The sequence below is a fragment of the Hetaerina americana genome, unplaced genomic scaffold, assembly GCF_022747635.1.
Source record: "Hetaerina americana unplaced genomic scaffold, ioHetAmer1.1.p SCAF_2, whole genome shotgun sequence".
NCBI lineage: Eukaryota > Metazoa > Arthropoda > Insecta > Odonata > Calopterygidae > Hetaerina > Hetaerina americana.
In genome coordinates, this window is record NW_027286763.1 from 2,437,640 (window position 1) to 2,460,667 (window position 23,028).

At 35.3% G+C, this 23,028-nt stretch overlaps 1 protein-coding gene across 1 annotated transcript in view; it reads right to left on the minus strand.

Annotated features, from left to right (window-relative positions):
- Positions 1-312: 312 nt before the first annotated feature.
- Positions 313-23,028, minus strand: part of inaE (inactivation no afterpotential E) — a 269,827-nt gene continuing 247,111 nt past the window's right edge. Inside the window, exons 10-15 of the mRNA XM_071584708.1 lie at positions 21,554-21,777; positions 15,898-16,039; positions 13,039-13,331; positions 8,344-8,367; positions 2,103-2,235; positions 313-1,647 (exon numbers count right to left, since the gene is read on the minus strand). Of these exons, the coding sequence (XP_071440809.1) occupies positions 493-1,647; positions 2,103-2,235; positions 8,344-8,367; positions 13,039-13,331; positions 15,898-16,039; positions 21,554-21,777 (1,971 nt within the window). The 3' untranslated portion in view covers positions 313-492. The remainder of the gene's footprint in view (positions 1,648-2,102; positions 2,236-8,343; positions 8,368-13,038; positions 13,332-15,897; positions 16,040-21,553; positions 21,778-23,028) is intronic.

A 23,028-nucleotide genomic window follows, 5' to 3' on the forward strand; every position in this document is an offset into this window, starting at 1 on the left:
AGATTGAGGTACAATGTGGAAATAAATGTGATGTGGATCAAAGGGTAGAGCGTTTGACTACTGGCCAGAGAGCCTGCTTTTATATGTTGGACTATATACACATAAAAGGAGGTATTTTTTACTGCTAAATGTTATTATGATAACACAATTGTTTCTAAGACTCATTGATTTGAAAATGCCATTTTAGGAGAGAACCTAAAAATCAGTGAAAATTAAAAGTAGTCAAATGTTATAAGATGTCATTGCCCCATCATGATATTGATTCTGACCACATTTTACATGCCCATTAGTAACAATATAAAGACATTTTTTAATAACAAATTTATTCCTGAGCCAAAACTTTACATTTTGGTACATTTAAAATTATATAAATAAATAAACAATAAATATTATCTTTTCACTGCCAACCATACAATTGGGAGTTATTATCAATCTATAGCTGCCACATCTTTAAGAAACAGTTAATATATATTTTCTTTGGTGCTAATTGACTCAAACGCTACTCTCTCCCTGTCCAACCGAGTGCATCTGGAAGGGATACTTCGTAACTCTTGGACCATTTACCAGACAAGGCGAGACTGAAGTGTGGGAGGAACATTGGGACATATAAGAGGCGGAAGACACTGTCGGAGATGCAAGCGAGGCTGATGGTTGGTTCACTTCCCCCCTCACCAATGATCCACCGCCACCAGACTGGAGGGGGTCAGCCTTCCAGGAGGCTTTCGGCACACCCCTCCAACTGCTCGCAACATTAGCACCTGCAGTGGCCGACACTGACATGGCATCCTCCCTCCTGTTACTTGTACTGAAATCCCCCAAATCGAATGTCACCTGCTTGGAGGAGCTCGATTGAGCTGACTCAAAACTTTGGTCCTCGGAACTTGATGTTACCATCGGCAACATTGAACCTGTGTCCCCGACAAGGCCCATGCAAACATTGTCCCCATCCAAGGAGTCTCCAAGTCGCTGGGAACGAACAGCAACACGCCCACGTCTACACGGTGGCGTCACGAACACCTCGGATCCTGCTTGCGCACCCAACACAAGTCCTAGACTGGCCCTTGAGCTAATGCTGGACACCTCCGACAAAGACTCTGGTGTGGCCAGGGGAGCCAGGCCGAGCCAGTCATCATGGACCAGGTCCACTCTTCCTGGACTTAGAACTCCACTGGTGGTGGACCATTGTCCCAGCAGCGGGGGCCACTGACCGACGGAAGGGGATTTGCAAATGGGGGATTGACGTTGGCAGACCTCTTCCAGTATGGAGGGATATTCCCATGGCGAGAGAAGGGGGTGGGGGGCCAACGGGGGTGATGTGGCGGTCGCCGTTGTTGCCGTGGCAGCCATTGTTGACGCGTAAGAGGAAGAGGATGAAGATCCAGACACGAGACCATTGTGGCCATTGGCCCCGGACATCTGGAGGAAGGGCTTTACTGTCACCGTTGATGATGGCGTTGCAACGGCTTCGGGCCCAAAACTTGTTTCAAGGCAGAGGCGATGGGGAGGGGTCTTGGCGGGGGAGCCAAGGAGCAGGTGGCAGCACTCTGGGTCTTCTTCGGCTGGGGCACAGGATGCATTAGGTGGGGCACTATCACTTGCGGGTGACACCAGGCGTGCAGGTTTGGCTGGTCCAGCGTGAGTTATAACCTAGAAACCATTTCCTAGGCCTTATTAACCTTCAATTGACAGAAATTAGCCACCAATGGAATATTAAAAGGGTGCCTACATACCAACTTTTCACTGGGGTAATGTCAACCATTCAGTGTGGGTAATGACCAGGAAATGGGGGTGTAAGTTTATTCAAGACTTAGCAGTTTTTTAACTTATAAATGGGCCATTACCTGCTCTCTGACTGATCATTTTCATTGACAGAGTTCTGTTGACGTTTTCCATACCCAGAAATCACCTGGGACAAAATGAAATTAAAAGCAAAAATGAGAAAAGACTACACATACCATTTTCTATAAAATAAATAAACCAAAGAATAAATAATTTTAAAATAAAGCTGGGCAATTAAAACAACTTACAGCATCAATACAAACAAATAAAAATAATGAAGAAATGAGTTATTTAAAATGATCTGCTAAAGACTTGAAACTCACCTTGTTTAAGGCCTCCAATACCTTATCGGGCATATGGTCTTGTATCATTACTGGAGAGATTAGCACTTCATCAAAATCAGTGTTGTTAGCCCACAAGGCCTGGTAAACTGGCTCATGCTTGTTAAGTACCTGTCTGCAGAAAACAAATGAGGACATAGAATGTTTCAAATGTGAGATCCACAACAATTGAGGGGGGGGGGGAATTACAGAGGGAAATTACCATGTAGCACAAGCTTGTCCTCTTTACCCATAATAGGAGATCACATGCTAAAACATGCCGAAAAACATTTGGACTGAGAACACTGATTAGCATGTAAATGACAGGCATTAGTTGGCATTTTGACAACACACAAATTATGTCAAATTATGAATGCAAGGTGCCTTAATGAAAAAGGAAATCATATGCATACATAACAGCCACTCAAAATTAACACCATAAGTAATATTCCCTATTATTTAAGTAATTCACTATTTATAACTGAGAAGTTAAGTACTGCTTTTTGATTTTTTAGGTATATAGACATGCTGTGACAATAGAACTACGCCTTAGTTGACAGTTAATTAAATAGACCTCTAACATTGTTGATGAATATTAAATTTTTGAAAGGTAATTGTAATGATTTATTTATATTCATACATAAAACGTATATTTCAACCAAATATAGCTGTAGAGGTGTTTATGAGGATTGAAGACTTGGCGATATCCAAAGCTTGGAAGTGATGGATTCCATATAAATACAGTATAAAAAACTAATCTTGATGACTTGACACATGTATAATAGTCAATCACTTTTAATGCCATCAATCAAGCTCTTGCTGGTCAAAACAAAAACACTTTTCAAAGAAAAATGCAGAATATGAGTCCTCGGATTGGCATGCTGTATCTGCTTGAATAGAAACTGAACCCCACAAAAATTTACAAAATGTTCTCTAATTCAGTATTTTATGCAGACTTTTCCTGAAGAATTCTTGGTAGTACATACTGGCCATCTAGAAACCGTGACACATCACATTTATATGGGGATTGGAGAGAAATCTGGTTAATTATGTAGTTGAAGCAGGAAGGTACCTTTCTTTAAAAACTAATTTAAACTCTCCATTCTCCCATTGCAATCAGAAAAGCCTGTTGGAGTGTGCACATGCAGTCAGCTAATCCATTAATATTGTGTCGGTACAAAAGGCTTGTGTCCAGACTATGAAACCTCTGCTCTTGAAAAGGTTGGCTCTTTTTCAGTGGCAAGTCAGAGGGGCAGAATGCTTCATGTCAAAGGGATATTGTGGTTGTGCCGCGGTCTTCTCTTATCACTTTGATTTTAATCCAGCAGCATTATTCCATCATCGAAAGCAATCCTGAGGACACTCTGGCATGAGTAAATTAATTAATTCCATGTCCTGTCTCCATTTCACTTCTACAGAATGCCATATGATAGTAATAGGTTCTCTAAGTCAAATTTACCACAATCAATTGTGTCATGAGTGCTCTGCTCTTCAAGAAGCAGTCTTGTCTTAACTTTTCAATCACCCATCAAAGAATAAACTTTAACAAATTATTTCATTTCTTTCTGTTCCTAATCAGGTGAGTTGTGGTTTATACCACTGCTCTAAATGTTGGAAAATATGTCTCTACACCTATATACGTATTATTCCAACATCTTAGCATTGAAATCCATCATCAAATAGTTAGTTAATCTTTATTTAGGAAACAAATGCAATTGTAATTGATCCTGGGAATCGGATAGAGTAATTTTAGCTAAAGGAAACCCATTAAAATTAATAGATACTTTAGATTGTACATAAAAATGACAAAAATTGTTAATATTTTTGATAGGATGCTGGAATAAAATATTTTTTCCTGAGGCTAGAAATTTAGCAGTTGGGTAATTTATTTATGACAAATATAACAAAAACATTAGCTTATATTCAGGCAGATGTGCTAGTCCCAATTATACCCCTGAGACTGGGCTAGGAAAGTCTTAATAGACCAAAATAAGGTCCGTTGATAGAGCATACCTAAAAATCTGTAAGTAGGCATCTCCTCACAAACCACTACAGGATGACCTTTTTAGGGGATGTTAAACTCAGATAATCTTAACAGCAATTTACTTAAATTTAAGGTATCCTTATCATGTGTGCATGTAACATAGGGAGAAGAAATAACAACCTTGTCTTCTCTTAAATTTTCTAATTCCATTTCATAAGCATAGGAATCTTTCTTTTAGTAGGAATTTTGGACAGCTGATGTGAAACATCACTATTTATAATTATTTACCATGCTCCATTAGTCCTTATTAATTTGTAATCACTAGGAAAGCAAATGCTTGACTAGAGAAAGAGAGTTCCATTTCCATTGTCTAATGTTACTACCATTTTCTAGTAACTGAAAAAGTTATCAAAATATTGTTTTCAATATTTTAGGATCACCACTTCTAAAATTGAATCTAAAAAGAGAGCTCCAACCTGGCTACATTAGGTTATTAACGAATTTCTCTCCTTGTATAGACATGGCCATTTCAAAGGTTTGACAACCACTGGAATCAAATAGATCTGAGGGGGAAAATCAACATGATTTTATGCAGCTAACAAAATGCAAACATATTGTCATGAAATGCACACTAGAACTGTACCCCAGGATAAATTTCCTTGCAACCATTTGCTGAATTAGAAATTTGGTTGAGTCAAAGGAGTGGTATCAAAGAATCCAATAGATTATGAAAGGGGTAATTGTAGCTCAAATGAAAAAGCATCAACTCTCAGAAGTCAACAATATAGTCAAAAGTCTAACTGTGACAACATATCAACACTTCCCTTCAAATTAACATTTTAACTTGATGGTTCTTGGCAATATACTTGGGGTCAAACTGTGGAAAAGGGGAGGGTAACAATCCTCCCCATCTCCCCCTCCTTCCCATTCTTGCACTACGCTCCCCTATTCTAAATAAATGCTGCTTATCACATGGTTTAATGGCAAAAAAAGATATTTAATAAGTTGAGTTGGGTTTCTTTTACTGTCAATATTACTAAACTGGAAGAAATTTTATTGATTAACATAAATTTTCTTGTGGAATACACTTCTACCTTATTCAAATATTTTTTTAACAACAACCCCTTATATGGCCATGAAATTTGCGAGAGAGTCATGCCGGTCTTCAAATTTTTTCCATCATATTATCTCCATAATGAAATTTTTGGAGATTAATCATACATGAGCAGAATTTGAATATGATAAGTGCTATTAATAATGAGTCCATTCCGATATGTTCAGCATAAAAACATTAGCCATCAATGACATTGGCAACAGAGTTTTCAAACATGTTGCTCAGTGAATGTTGAAAAAGATAACTAGTTGAATATCCTTTCTACAAAGTGGAAACATTAAGTCAATAACTATACAGATACTAAGTACTAGAAACACAGTGATAAATTAAGAATAGACGTAATAGACTGCTGTTCTAATTATCTGATACAAACTACACATTGCATAGTCCCTTCCCATACGGACAGTACTGTTAAGTTAGCATTTCTACTATACATTGTAACTTACACGTTACATCACACAGTTCATTAGTCTCCCATGCATATAAAAATTACTGCCATAGCATAGTTAATCATTATCTAAACAAGAAAAATATTAGTAGCAACAATCACGATAAAAATACAGTCACTAAACACCATTCTAAATGGAACCATTCAATACTTAGTAAATTATGACACCACATAAAACCACACATCAGCAGCCATTTAAAAATTTACCCAAGTTTTCATTTTACAAACTAGGTAGTACTCCAAAATTGCACACAGTTGGATCTGCCAATATATTTCAGTGCTCTTTTATATTTTAGTTTGACATGTCATCATTGTGTTAGAGCTTTGCTTCTCTTAGAAACTGCCATGATAATAAACCTACATTTCTTTTGTGCAAGGACTATCTTGGCATACCTATATTAGGGAACTGATTTTCCTAAATAACTCCTATCAAGGATTAAACTATCAGTTCATAACAAAAACTATACATAAATTGAAAAATGATGGGTATTCTTGTAGTTTTCACATGACAATGGATTCAGGACAGTCATGTATTTTGCATGAAAAATACTATAATCGTTGGATTATTAGCTAGCAAATTATAAAAAACTAATATCTATCTATTTACTTGGTCAAATGCCACTGATATGGAGTATAAAAAAGGGTTGGGCGATGTATGCCAGCCATGCTGCATGTAGTTCATTCAATTTACGACTTCACAATTCCATACGCATTGCTGAATATCATCAACATACAGTCTTAGCATTGGTTTTAAGCCCCAACTTGGCATGTGCTTATTAACATAGCCATTACGGGTTGCACACATGGAAGTTAAACCATTAGGTATTACACCTATTCTAAGGCATATAAAGTATGCTTATTTTTGTTATGAAGTATTTAATTTTGGCAACAGTTGTGACTTTCAAAAAAGTGAATGGAAAAGGGTTTCTGAAGCTGAAATATAGGTGCTCAAATAATCATTTCATAAAGAAATAACAACAGCAAATGAACCATTAATAAACTAATGATAATAGAACTAACAGCTGAAGCCAGATACATGTTTCTGAATTAGTGTTTCCAAGACACTGCTGAAGTCATCAGGCTAGCAGGGCTGGTTTCCTTGAGCTATTTTTGGGGATACATAAAAATTATCTTTAATATGACACAGAGATAAAATGTGGCCAATTATATTACTGATACCAATTTTATACATTTCAGATATATTTGTGTTGTTGAATTTTAATGATACATGAGTAATTTTCAATTTAGGAGGCTAGAAAACGTACGTTTTAAATGAGTCATCACATGAATAATTACATGAATTCTTCCCTTAAATATATGGTAAATGTTTAAGATAATACGTTAAGTCAAAGTCACCATTTTTTAAAAATTACTTCCAAATGCTAGTTTGATTTCAGAAAAAAAGGCCAAATTGACAGTTTTTTGAATGAACATTTTCTTCAATCATTTTCACCAACTAAGAGGTCAAAAACAGTCTTGGTTTTCAGTGGCATAGAATGAATGACACCTCTATATTTTGTATCGATTTCTTCACGGGTGATGAATGTATCTACCCAACTTTTCAATTAGTCTTATGCTTAGGGGAAATGATTGAGGTAGCTGAGAGTATGTGAGCATGCATGAGCCTGTTGTTAAAAGTTACAAGATGGTTTTGACATAGATAGAATTTTTCAATGATCCAATCAGAATACAGAATATAAATGTGATATACGATAATAAAAAATTATGATTACCTAGCTTTCGAATGCTTGGAGATCAACCAATGTAAGTAGGGTGATCAACTTTCATTTCTTAAAGTCGCCATTCTTAAGCCAAAGTGTAACTTGACACGTCATAACAGAAATTTAATTGGTTAGGTCTTGAATATTATATAATTATATACTGCTTTGAGAATATAATATAGCTCATCATAAATTCATTAATGAATCCTAGGACTGAAGTCTGTGTGCAGAAAAAAGCTTCAACAAGGACAGGGACGGCCTTCCTTAAGCTTATCTGTCTAAAATCAAATAGTTTTACAGACCCTGAATAAACCCTAAATATATGTAAACTCCCACTAATCTACAGAGATGATAAACTGAGTTATATCAAACCACTGATGTACTTGATTGGTAGCTTAATTCAATGCGTAAAATTAGAAATGGCGGTACATTCGGAGCATAAGTTTCTGTAATGAGGAGTGTACACTAACAACTACAACGTAAAAATCACTTACTCATATGGATAATTATGGATTTTTCAAGATTAATACAAATTAAGAGGCTTGGAAACAACAATTCTGGGTGGCCAATGAGTTTTTATGTAATTAGTTAGGAAGTTATCACCTACTAATATTAATCCTACTTTCCTTTCTTTTGCAATTGATAATACAGAGATGCAATTACATAGCATCTGGTAGCAATTTCAAGTTTCAAACACAAATTTAAAATTTTCAGCCGGAAAGTTGTCCGTGTTTTCTGTTCACATATAACTACCTTGTACTTGAATAAGGCATTGATGCCATAAAATTTCATTGACCTTTCAAAACTGTGCAGGAAGGAAATGATTTTCTCAATTTGACACACCATTGTGGCACAAAACCATGTGTTTAGCAGGTTCAACTGTGAAACATGTAATAGCATGCCCAACTCCACTGCTCATGCATTTTTGATGGATTAGTATGAAAATAAATGCCTTTATCGATATAATTTTTACATACCTCCACCTTTTTTCATATTTTTTCCTAAAATAAAAAAATAGAGAGGAGTAAATCTCATTTCTATGTTGGTACCACAGGTTTCAGCTATGAAAATATATTGAGGAGTACAGTAATATTCCAGAATATTCAAGAAAAATCAGAAAATATGAAATAGCCATGAAAATCAAAGGAAACTCAAAAATACCTCAGTATGTCAGCGTGAACATACCATAATAACGAACACAAAACTATGCGAGGTGATTAATAATTACGGTTAATATTACTGAAATCTCAATATTTTCTCTTAACATAACAGTAGAAAAAAATCATAAAGAAAAAATTTCACTCTAAATACATATTTCCCACATATCCTTAAATACATAATTCCATTAACCAATTCATTTCAACAAATTTAAGCAGCAAAATAGTTTTTAGGCATTTATCATTAAGCACAACATGGAGACCAGCTGAGAAATATCAAGCATCCATGTTAATACATTTATAAGATTAGTAGGTACACATTCACTTTTGATTTAATTAATTTAAATGATTTTGCTCTTCTCTTAAATTCTTACACATATTAACCAAAATTCAACTCTCTTTGGATAAAGAATGTCCATTGTCCAATGCCCAATCATCTGACTGGTGGATTACCTAAAGGCCCCCGATTGGTAAAACCTCCCCTCCGTGGTATGCAACTCCTTTGTAATTGCTATATTTTATTTATCTTGATGATTTCTATGTTACTTTGTAATCCACATAAATAAAATAATCTACCTCTTCACCCTACTCCACCAGTCATACTCCTCTACTCCTGCATTGTAGACCATGGAAAGTAGTCATTATTGCTCTAAAATGTAGCTACAATTTATCAGTTAGATAAATATTTTAGCCTCCCATAACTTGCCTGGGTGACTTACTTAACATTTTTATGGTAGCAGGATTTTTAAATCTTTACTTTTAGTAAGACCTCGGGGACCAATCGTTGAGGATACCTTTGAAGATTTTAGAGTAATTATATTCAAGTTTCTATCTGTATGATAAGTAAAATTGCATGCCATTATAAAGTGACATAGCAGACCAGTGATTGGAGGGCCCGGGTTGGCTCTACTCTGGACAACATTAGCTCCACCCCAAGCCATGTGATTTTTCAGAAACCAGATCTTCCAGGGAAACTATAGGTGGCATAGGGAAAGGAACTACCTTTATGTGTGAACTTCACATGCCATTGTCCTTTCAACTGGATGATCTCCACTTTCACCGATCAAACCAACCATGGTATCGATCGATCACTTTAGTTAGGCGATGCCATTATAAGGAGTGAGAAAGCATGTAATAGATTAGATATTTCCAGGGAACTGAGTATCATTGAGAGTGCATCTCAAGGGTAGTCAGCGGTTTGTTTGGTGGCTGACTATGGAGTTGTCATTATGGTGCATGATGAAATAAAAACGAAGTTGAATTGACAGACTTTGGTTCAAGGTTGGATGGTTTGTCTGAATCAAGAGGTGAAGACAAAAAAAGGATTAACTCATATCAATGTTGATGATTCACAGACTCTGTGTTATAAATGTCGGCTATAACTTTCATGAAATAGGAAATTTTTTTTCCTAAACATTATCATTCATCTTACATTGCTTTTCAAAAAATTTTCATTTTTACAATTAATGTTAACTGAAAAAAATTTATTTTCTAAGATTGAACACAAATATTTCAATTAAACAATAAAATTTGAAATATATTTGTTGGTGAGAAACGTCAGTCACTGGCATAATGAGAGTAATTAAGTTAGTTTATTCAGTGTCTAATAACCTGAAATAAAAAATAAAATTTATGCATGACATTCGCAGACAATGGATTTTTCTGTGGAGAAAAATCACTTTGGAGACATTGGGATGGATGTAAAACTTTTGACCCTTAACTGATTAAATTGTTTCATAATTATGAAAGAACAAGGAAAACACCATCTACAAGTACTGACTCATATTATTGGATGTTTTGCCATTGTTAGTGCTGATTGTAACCTTATAAGTTCACAAAAATCCAAAGACAGAATAACTGTAGTAAAAGAAATACACGCCACAGATGAATGAAAATTAATTCATATATGAATGACCCTAAGAGAATACCTTTCCAATGCCTACTAAATAAGTCACAGAAACTTCATATTAATCTCGATTATTTATTCATGAACTCAATGCATGTTCCAGAATCTTCCATTAATTCCTTCCATTGGTAGGTAGCTAATATAGTACAAACATTTCATGTGCTGATAAATCAAAAATATTTCAGCATTTAATTAAGAGAGAACATCTCCTAACACATCTCTGTCCTAGCATAATTGCCCCATTGCAGACATAATAGTCATCATCACAATGTCATGTTTCTCTCATTTGGTACTGAATGAAATGCCTTGGATATGCTCCGATTCTCACTTTAAATGCTCCAAAGCACAAGTACATGCACCAGTGTACCATTTTCATTTTTGCAGCCTTGCTTTGAAGTGCTTGGCACACGCACAGCAATTGCTTAAGCTTCTGGGCTCTGCTGTAGGGCCTCCAAAGAAGATCTAGGAAGTTTATTGGCACAGGAACCAGAATGGCAACCAAGGGCACTGGTATACATACAGCAAGAATCAGAATACATACTTTCCTCCTTGATTTCATTACCTACTGCAGTATAAAGTTGCAGTTGTAAAGGATTGTTTAAGCCATGATGAAAGGTTGTGACTTTGATCTGTGATTCAATTAAATATGATTGTCAATGTAATGAAACTAAGGAGGTTATTATAAGAAACCAAATAATATTAAAACAAATGCATTTCACATGATTAATGAATAAGAATCCAAATTCGGAGTCCTAACAGAAAATTAATGATGAATTGCAGAGATCAGAGATAAATGACATTATGATAAACTCTGAAGTTCCTTTGGTGAGCCTATGATGTTGGAACATAAACTTCTGTAAGATATTTGTATTTAACGCATGCTCCGAGAAAAAATCTTCACACATTTGAACAAAATTATTATTACTGGTATTCCAATGGTTAAGATATTTTGAATGGATATAACCAATACGAAGGTACAGCGATACAGTTCCTTGCCTCGGCTAACATTCAAACATAAGCAAAATTAAAAAAAAATACTTCAATAACAATACAATGATTGTCAAATATGAACTAAAAATATAAGGCTGTGCTAAGATTATACTAGGCATTTCCTGTATTTTATTCAGGTTGCTTTTCCTTCTTTTACCAAATTTAAAGTTAAATGATTCAAGGGAGGGAAGTGCTCCACACTAATTGAAGTGTTCTAGCCAGCTGATAAACCCAAGGTAACACAGATCATAATGTGAATAAATGATTTCATGGTCTTAATACCAAATACACTTAATACACATATATCACCTTTTTTCCTGAAACCTAACACCTAATAACAAGATGTACATATTCCATTTGATAATTATGATGCAACTTATTGAACTAAAACTGTGCAATCCATAGTGCCAATGAGTAATCTTTTGATGATATCTTGGACACAATTATTATGCCTGGTGAAGAGTTTGGAAATTTGGTCATCAAGTTTTGAGAGAACATTTATATTGTAGTCATGTGGTCCTTGGAATGAGCTCATTAATAAGATTCTATGATTAAAATCCTTTGCGAGACAACAAACACCTTCTATTCTATTCTACTTGTATGTGTAGGCACTATGGGTAAATGTATATTTCTTGGTGTAGATAATATATTCGATTACAAAAATTCTCAAATCACCAAAGAAAGGATAAATTAAATAATAACAAATCATAATGAAATAGTAGACCCTGATATAAGTGACGCATATTTGGGGAATACTTTAACATAGTTAGTAAAATTACGGTGTCTTAGGAATATGGGATGGAAAATATTTTATTCAGCAAGTCAGGCAAGATACACTGCCAGAAGAATTGCAAAACTGACCAGATGTTTTCAACTTGTTGCAATAATTATTGGTCGATTTTCATCGGAGCAAACTAACATGGTTATTAGCAGACTTTCATAAGCCAAATGTACATCTTAACTCAGCTAAGGAGGTTTGCATTTCAACAATCTAAAATTTAAAGTCCAAAATGTCTGATAAGTTAAATCTGAAGTTACTAGTAGATTAATATGTGAACTAATTTAGCAAAAATCTTTTTGCTCCCTAGAAATTTCATGCAAAAGAATTTGTACGATTATTAAAGAAAAAATGAGTTATCACATAAGCTGATGAACATTTACAATTCCTAACATATGGTATAAGTAAGTTAATTGAGGCTGAAGTTGAAATCTCATAGCTCCATCTCCTTTTGCCTCACATTGCTATTCACCTAATCATTCCCACGAGGACCCCCTTTTGTCTGACCAATCAACTTTCAACATTTGTCTTTTACATAAAGGTTTTTTTGAAAGCATAGACCAACAGTGTTAAAGGCTGGCACAAAATTCAATGAGTAAAGAGTTACTAAAATATTAGATTTAACTGTACTCATTGCCATCCATGTCTGGTCATGATCCATTGAACTTTATTTGAGACAAGTGTTGCTTTTGGCAAATTAATTTTAATTTCATGTGCTGTAATATACTACCATTTTCCAGGAATGATTTTCTCTTAAGTTTTCCATCCTTAAAAAACGAGAATGGTACACTATAGCAATTGAGCCGTGAGTATGAGCTGTGGATTTGGTGGCGTTACTTACTCTCCCTTCCTTGGATGGTGCCTCACTATATGAATGATACGTCCGGGTGGGTAAAGTGGTTGGTGCACCGTGAGGGCAATGGTGCTGTCTGTGGGATGAGCCTGAGAATTGCACCTCGACCTTGACATTCCAGTTTCAAGGTCTTCCTCAACACTATCTCCCTTCATCTCGTTTGCAGCTTGCATCGATACCTCGTTCGATGACAGAGGAGGAATCTCAATGGAAGAAGCCGTCGAAGGGTGACCACCCGTTTGACAACCACAGCACACTACACCTCCCGTGATTGTTTTCCACTGGGAAGGAGACAATTCCGAGCGTAAATGATCACTCCATGCTAACATAGATTTTAATTAAGATAAATTTAATAGGCAATGACAGGATTTATAAAAAATCAGCCCTTAACGAGATATTTAGCTCCATGTTAACGTACACAATTTTTTGACACAGAACCACATCAAGTTTTGCTAGTACTTATGAAAAATTGAAGGCTTTGGATAACACCAATTTACTTCTGGCCTATTAGAAAACCCGAGACAATCTACTTAGAGTTGTTGGCATAAAAATTCATTCTGGACCAATGGTTGAAGCCAAGTCATGAATTCTTAAATAATTACATTCAATGCTGAAATTTATGATTCTTTTATGCCATAAACAAGCTTGCATCTGACAAAGCATAAATCCCGCTGAAACTGCACCTTCCCTGCAAAATGACAATTGGTTGCCAAATGTGAATAAACACCCTTCGAAAATCAAGATAATTTCTTCCTCCTCCTAATGCACAAACTGAAATTAAGTCACTGACTGTCAACACAATATAACACTAATATGGCTTTAAAATAAAACTGCTCCAATATTTGAATTCTAACGATAGCAGGCTCCTAATCATAGGTCACCTGAGAGTAAATATCTCAGTAAAATATTGTATCATATATGTAGTATGCACATGTCATCTGCTAGCATAATGAAGGTGGTTTGAAATGGCTGTGCGAAATTGGGGACTACTTAATTTTTAGGGATAACTTTGATTTTCAACATATTCCTTTAATAAGCTTACATTCCATCTGATGCCGCTCCATTTTGTTGATATCTTTAAAATAATGCGATTATTCCAACTCTGTAAATGTTTCTGCAATCACCTGATTGTTCAAATATAACCTCCTTGTCACCAACCATTTCTTCATGCTGGAGAGCAGGTTAGTACTCCAAGGGAGGCAAATATGAAGAATAAGGAGGATGGGAAATGAGTTGGAATCATAGCTCCCAACAATTTCACAGCCACTACTGCATAGGAGGTGCATTGACACAATGGAAAAGGTCTTCTAATCTGTGGGCCAACCAAGAACATTTTGCTCGCAGCTCAGTTCTTGTCTAAAAACAATGCACAATATGCCCTCATAATAGTATCACTATTTTTCCAATCATCAATTAAGATTAGTCCTTGCAAATTCCGAAAAAATAGTTACCATAATCTTCCTGAAGCTGAAGCAATGGTCTTGGCCTTCTTTGGTGCAGACTTCTTGCTAACCACCCATGGATTGCACTGTTCATTGGTTTCAGGCATACATAGGTGTTTCTATGTTTCATCCACAGTAATATAAAATGCATGCAGTCCTGAAGGTTTTGCTGATAACAGCATACAAGCCATTGTCTCGTAATAGGTCAAGTGATTTTATTTTCGGCCAACAGTGAGCAACCGTGGCATATACTTTGGGGATTGCTTTTCTGTCCAAATGTTGATGCAAAATATTATCTATCCTGCCGTAATTAAAGTCTCACACACCTTTATTCTTCTATCACACATCACCAGATAATTGATTTGATCAATGATTTCAGGTAGTGCCTTGCATGGGTCATCCAAAATGTTCAGCATCACTTGAGCTCATATGGACATATTGAAAATTTTAAAACCACTAATTAAGTATTCCAAACAAAGCCACAGATTCACCATAATATTCATCAAATTTCTCTTTAGCCTCCTGAGATGATTTGCCTTTCATTAAATAGTGTTTGATCAACACAAAAAATTCTTTTCCACCTATTTTTTTGGAAATCACTCAACTTGATCCATTAAAAATCAATTCTAAACACAGAAAAGTCTACTGGTATAGCTGAAACTTGACGTCTTCCGGCAAGAGATGATTCTAACAGAAATAACTTTAAATTACACCAGTGGTGTCATCTCCCTGACTTGGTTCAAACTTTCCAAACTATTCTTGGATGTGTTGGAATGCACTATTGATATAATGCTGATTTGCCTCCTTTGGTGCCTTCTTGATCATCCATAGAGATCCACAACACAAGCAATCAGCTCACACTTATTCACGTCTTTATGAGGATGAAATTGATTTCAAGAGATGCTCATGCTGATCTCAAAAGTTCTCTTCAACTTAGAGGACTATGACAAACCTAATATAAGAATGTACAACATTCCTACAATTCTGAAACAATAAATGGAATAAAAGACCTTATCCTGATGAATATAAGTATATATACTTAGAATTTCAGCCACAGCACATAATTCTGAAGTACAGCCAAGGGAATTGATATATATGTTATTATAAACATGTTGTTGTGAATAAACCAAAATAATAAATAATTTAGAAATGGCACATGGCAATGAATCTGCCAAATGGCATTCACCTCCCGTAAAACAAGGAAAATATATCCCTCCTATGGTCTAGCATTAAATAACTCATACAGCAACATACATGTACAAAAAAAATCATTAAACCTTGTGAAACGTGTAAACATACAAATAAAAAAAACACTTTAATAAAATGGATAATGAACTAAAATTTAGTTTTTTAAGATTGAAATTTGAGAGAGGTAAAAACTATTATTTTTAACGTCATTTTGTACTTTAGGCTCCTTGCTTTGCTGAATGGTCTTGATAAGGTCAGTCCGAAGGGATTCAAGCTGATGTAAGCCAATTCGAGGAACAACATCCTTGCCAACAACCACAGATGTAATGAATTCTTTGGTATATTCCACAGCTGGTAAGCTAGAAAAGGAAAACAAAAATATCATATATTTTACTAATGTACAATGAGAAAATTTTCACATTATTAAACATCAATAAAAATACTGCACAGAGATATTTATAATCTGATTTTACAATATAATCCAATTTTTTCTATTTATAAATTCTAAAATTTCGGCTTAAGGCTATTTAACAGATCACCAATGAATGAAGGTATTAGAAAAGCAAAGATTCAAAGTTCTATTTTCAAGAGAAGGATATTAAACTACTCATAGAATTAATTTATAATTCATAAGTGATTATTCAATAATCTATTTTTTTATACTTTCCACTTCCCAAGCATCTATTGCCTTTTTTCCATTATTTACACCAATATAATTTAATATTTGCATGAATACAACAAACCTCTGAATTATATATATATATATATATATATATATATATATATATATATATATATATATATGTATATATGTATATATATATATATGTATATATATATATATATATATATATATATATATATATATATATATATATATATATATATATATATATATATATATCTTTGTATATATATATATATGTATATATATATATATATATATATATATATATATATATATATATATATATGTATATATATATATTTATATATATATGTATATATATGTATATATATATACGTATATATATATACGTATATATATATGTATATATATACATATACATATATACATATATATATACATATACATATATATATATATATACATATATATATATATATATATATATATATATATATATATATATATATATATATATATATATATATATATATGATTCAGAGGTTTGTTGTATTCATGCAAATATTAAATTATATTGGTGTAAATATCAGAGGGTCCCGGGTTCGATTCCTGGGCAAGGCACTCTGGGCACCTACAGCTCCACCCAAGCTAAAGTGATTTTTCGGGTACCAGGTCTTCCTGGGGAACCATAACCGGCACAGGGAAAGGAACTGGCCCCCCTACCCTGATGTGTGAATTTCCACACGCCGTATAGGGCTTAGTACTGGGTGATCTCTACCATCACCTACTAAACCGACCTTCGGGTTGATTACTGTGTTTATGGTTTTTTTTAATGGAAAAAAGGCAATAGATGCTTGGGAAGTGGAAAGTATAAAAAAATAGATTATTGAATAATCACTTATGAATTATAAATTAATTCTATGAGTAGTTTAATATCATATATATATATATATATATATATATATATATATATATATATATAGAGAGAGAGAGAGAGAGAGAGAGAGAGAGAGAGAGAGAGAGAGCCAACAAGGTGTTGCCATAGTGTTAAATAAAGAGGTAGGAAGAAGCGTAGTCGACATAGAGCAGGTAACAGATAGTGAGGTGAAAGAAAGAGAAAAAACAACTTTGCACTTCCACACACTTTTTTAATATAACACGACCATGGTTTCGATGCTGCGCATCATCTTCAGGTACAACATAACAAAATTATTCAACTTATATAGCCAGGAGCCAGGTAGGGGAAGTCAGGGAGAGGGGTGGTAGCAATCATTGGTGGGTGAAGGGAAAGGGAAAGTGAGGGGGAACTAATGGATGCAGACGGTACAAAGGGGGGTGGTTGTTTGCAACGGTTGACCCTCATTAACGGAGGGTCGGTGACTGTCACTGCCTTGGTGGGGGAGGGGATGGTGTGGGGTGGTATTCAAGAAATTAAGGAGAGGGGAACGCGAGAGGTAAAGGATATCGTTGACCACCTCAAGATTACCGGACTGAAGGGATTCCCAAATTTCCAACTCCTCCAGAGCGTTCAGCCGCCGACCTTTCGTTTCTGTGTGTAAAATGTCTGCTGTGAAATTGCTGGAATGATTGTAGTCTAAGAGGTGTTTGGCGAATTGTGATCTGTTGTCTTTCTTCCTGAAGCATGAACGGTGTTCCTTAATCCTAATGTCGAAAGTTCTCCCAGTCTGTCCAATGTAGATGGCGTTGCAGTCTGTACAATTGAGTCTATAAACTCCGCTGTGTTGCATGACGTCAATTTTGTCTTTAGTGGAACCTATTATATTTTTTAAAGTACGTGAATTGTAAAAAGCGGCTTTGATATGGTTTTTTGCGAGTATTTGTTGTGTCCTGAGTGAGAGATGGCCAAGGAAAGGAATTCTTCGCCATTGGTGCGTGTCCGGTTTGGGTGTGTGATATATGGAATTCCGAGCTATTTGCGTTTGTTTTCTGTTGTACATGTTGTCAAACAATGTTTCAGGGTAGCCGTTGTTGACTGCAATCTGTTTTATAATGCGGAGTTCTCTGTGTTTGTTGTGAGTTGACATTGGGATGTTGCAAGCTCTGTGTAACATGGAATGGAAGGCTGCATGTTTTTGTGAATGGTGGTGCCTGGATGTGGAGTGGATAATTTGGTCGGAGTAGCATTTTTTCCGGTATATCGAGAGGTCGAACCTTTGGTTAACTATTTTCAACGTCAAATCAAGGAAATTCAGAGTACCGTCTGCTTCTAGCTCCCTCGTGAACTGTATGGCAGAATCAAAAGCATTTAACATGGTTGAAAAATTGTCTAATTGCCTGGGGGATCCCGTCCAGACACAAAAGATGTCGTCCACATACCGGAACCAGGAAAACACATTTTTTTGGAGGGGATGGTTTAAGGCGAAGAAGTTTCTTTCCCAATTGTCCATATAAAGGCTTTTTCTCTTTCTTTCACCTCACCATGAAAGAATTCCACCAAGTTAAGCCTGAAACTGTTAGATTCAGGTAACAGATAGATTATTACTAATAGAGATAAAAGCAGAACCGACGAACTTTGTTATCATTCAGGTATACATGCCAACGTGCAACCATAAGGAAGAAGAGATAGATAGGATATAAGATCAGTTAGAGGACATAATCGAGTGTGTTCCTGCAGGGAAACATTTGATAGTGATGTGGGATTGGAATGCGACGGTAGGCGAAGGAAGAGATGGTGATGAGGTGGGGGACTACGGTTTGGGCACGAGGAATGACCGCAGGGAGAAAGCAGTTGAGTTCTGCAGGAGACAGGGGTTAGTCATCACCAACACTTGGTTTAGACACCACAAAAGACGCAGGTATACATGGAAAATGCCAGGTGACTATCAGCTAGATTATATCCTGGTTAGACACAAGTTTAGGAACAGTGTGATAAATTCGCACAGCTTCCCGGGAGTGGATGCGGACTCTGACCACAAATTAGTTGTTATGCAATGTAGCTTCCGTTTCAAAAAAAAGGCAGGGGCGGCGAGTTATAAAATGGAATGTAGAAGCATTCAATTGATTGAAAAGGAAGGAGTACCAACAGGCTGTAGAGGAAATCATTGAGGTTGGTAAAGAGCTAAGTACTATCGAAGAAAAATGGGAAAGTATCAAGGACGGGTTGTCTAAAGCAACAAAAGACAGTATTTGAACAGTTAACGCTAAAAGGACTAGGAAACCATGGATCACGGATGAGATGATTACAAAGATGGATGAGCGGTGAAAATGGAAGAATGTATATACAGAGTTAGGCAAAATGAAGTACAAAGAATTGAACAGTAAATTGAGGCGGGCAACAAATAAAGCAAAAGAAGCATGGTGGAAGATGCAGTGCAAGGATATGGAAAGTCTGCAGAGCAAGGGTGAAATTGGTGCGCTGTACAGCAAAGTTAAATATTTATCGGGAAGTAAGAAAGGAAGATCTATGCTAACAGTTAGAGATAAGGCGGGTAAGGTAATAGTCGACGCAGGAAAGATCCAAGAGAGATGGAAGGAGTATATAGAAGAACTTTATAGTAGAGAAATTCGACCAAAAAAGTTAGAAATTGAAAACGAATATGACGTAGAGGAAAATAGCTTAGGTCCAGGCATACTCGACCATGAGCTAGAAAGGGCATTAAGGGAGATGAAACTAAATGAGGCCGTGGGGGTGGATAACATTCCCGCGGAACTATTGAAATGTTTAGGGAAATGTGGGTGGAAGAGGCTATATGGGCTGATCCGTAGTATTTATGAGGAAGGAATCCAGCCGGAAGACTTTGTGAGATCAGTTTTAGTTCCTATTCTGAAAAATGTAAAGGCTACATCATGTGTGGACTACAGGAGGACTACAAGTTTATTGTTCTTCATAAAAATAAACCGCCTTATTTCCATAGAGAATGATCAATGCAGATTTATGTATTTTCACTGATTTCATGCAAAATACTGGAGTAAATTGAGAGTCAAAACATGGTGAAAGAAACTTAAATTTATCATCATCTATTGTTTCAACTTCAAGGAAAATCAAAAAGTATTTCTCTTGATTTAATGGAACAACCTATCAAAAAACCAGCAATGCAGGACGTCTCACTTCAGTGCATAGTTTAATATACAGAGCAATGCTGGACACTTGTAGGTCATTCCAATGAGATTGCTTGATAAAATGAAGCACAATGCATCATTTAAATTCAAAGGTGGCAGATTTGCCCAAGGAAAAAGGACAGAGTAGTATTAAATGATTTAATTTGCATAAATATGAATGGGACTAAATACCTTTTCACATTGAAAACATGCAAAATCATATCATTTTAGATACAAAACAATTCTATTTGAATGTGCAGCTACTAAAAAACATGAATGGTTTCCATTTATTTCAGCAACATTTAAACCAAATGAAATATAGAAAAATTTTCACCTCTATCGGTGAATGTATTATTTAAGAGTTCTCCACTTCTAAACTGCTGTTGTCTATTTAGCTGTGAGTCAAGAAATAATGTTTAATATTCTGCACAGAGATTAGAGGAGGGGTAAAAAGTTAGGGCTGCAATGCTTTCACTTTGAGAGTAATCTATTACCTAAATAGCAAATGGATGAGACAAAATTTCTCATTTTTTTTAATTCTACTTTTGTTCAAAGGAAATATCAGTATGACAATCATTGCATTAATTAAACTATGCATCTGCAAAAAATCACCTCTAATAAATATAGAAATGAATTTTGATAATCAAATGATACCAAAATTTTTCATGTTAATGATAATTTTATTAGTATTTTAATTCCCTTTTAGAGCAAAATAAGATGTTTAGATGCAAAACATCAGAAAGCAGTGAAGACAATATGTCAAAGAAAAAAATGTCATCAAAGACCAAGCTAGTTATTCTCAGGATCCCACAGAAATATTAAAATAATTTTGTTAAACAGAGAAATTTACAACTAAGTTACGGATGCATTAAACACAAGCATTTTAAGAGGAAACTTAGGATACTTCAAAGATAAATCTATCTAACACATTAAAATTCAGAATTATTTTTGCACATATACAGTCAACCAACTCGCTCAAGTACCAGCCACAGCCTGAAGATGAACAGAAGATATTTTCATGCATGAATAATTTGCAATTCATCTGAATTAAGCAAACAAGCAATATCTATTCTCAGCATGCGATAGCCAATAGTTAGATGAGATAGTTTGAATGCATAGTTTTTCACAAGCAATAACTCTAAGCCGCCTGTTTGCTTCCACAGACCTGAGTAGCCCACCAGGAGGTGAGTAAGCAAAGCAGTGAAGTCCTGGAAACTCTCCTCTCATTAGAATGGCAAGAATAGCAGCTGTCCCTGCGCCCAGTGAATGACCCACCAGGACCAGTCCAAAACTTTGTGTCCCTCGAGAAGTGTCTCTGCAGAATGCTCGCTCCAGAATGCCCTCCCCATTCAGCTTCCTACGGATGTACTCCGCAGCCTGAACCATTCCCTGGAGAGTAAATACGTTCAGAACCATCAAACAACTGCGATTGTCTCCGATGCACACAGAAATGGATTAAGGGCTAACAGAAATGGTGAGCTAATCAATTCTGCAACTTCAAATTCAAGTCAATTGCAATGCTGATTAGCGAAATGAGCATGGTTTGTGTGGCTATGCATCGGGAGTGGGTCACTTATTAAGTCAAAATATTCTCAACATTTTCAAGATTTCATGTAAAATATGGGAACTTGGGGTGCAATGGCAAAAAATATTATACAGAGAAATATGATATCTAATAATAATAATAACCATTATGAACATAACTATAAAAAAAGAATATCAAAATACAAAATAAACTTTGAATGAAAATTTTATTCTTTCAATTATTAAATAATTGTTTATATGCAAAGGTAATTATGTAAGTTTAAAAGAAATATATAAGTCAAAGATAAAAGAGCATGCAAGCAGGTAACAGTGCTTTAGCATCTTAGAGAGTGCAGTTCTACCATAAATTGCAAAAGCCAGTATAGTGCTACAAAGGCAGTTCAGAATGTAGTTCAATGGTTGATTAGGTATCTGTTACAAGAATTTTTAAATGTTGAGTAACTTATGCAGCATCAATTACCATTAAATGAACACATTTCCGATTATAACTACACCATTACCCACATATCCAGCAGTCAACCTTCTTCGATATTTTGCCACTTTAATGAATCAATTCACAATTGGTAAGCTGTTATCTACAGTTAAATCATTAATGGTTATAAAATATCTATGGTTAAAAGTGAGCATCTAGTGACAACAAACTGCATTAAGGCTCACTTTTTTGAGCCAAAGAAATTATACATACACACTCCAATAATTTATCAACATCAGCTACATTGCGATTAAATTTCACCATTTTTGTTTGAAAGAGATAAAGTTGAAGAAGTAATTGTTCAAAAAATGTAGTTACATGATTTTGATTATCTCCTTTACATTTGCTTAAATATCTACCTCACTTACTAATCAAGAAAGTGGAAAATGGAACAACTGTTTATTCAAAAGAACCAAGTCAAATTTGAAATCAGAGGAAAATATATTGAGTGCTTGACATGCATTGTTAAAGAGGGAAAATACGATGCACACATTGAACACAAGAGCTGGAAAGTGTACTCACTAGAGTACACACATCATCCAATGGTTGTCATCACCAACATGATGAGTGAAATAGAAAAGGGCTAGTTGTAACTGATATACCTTAACCCAGAGATCATGAAA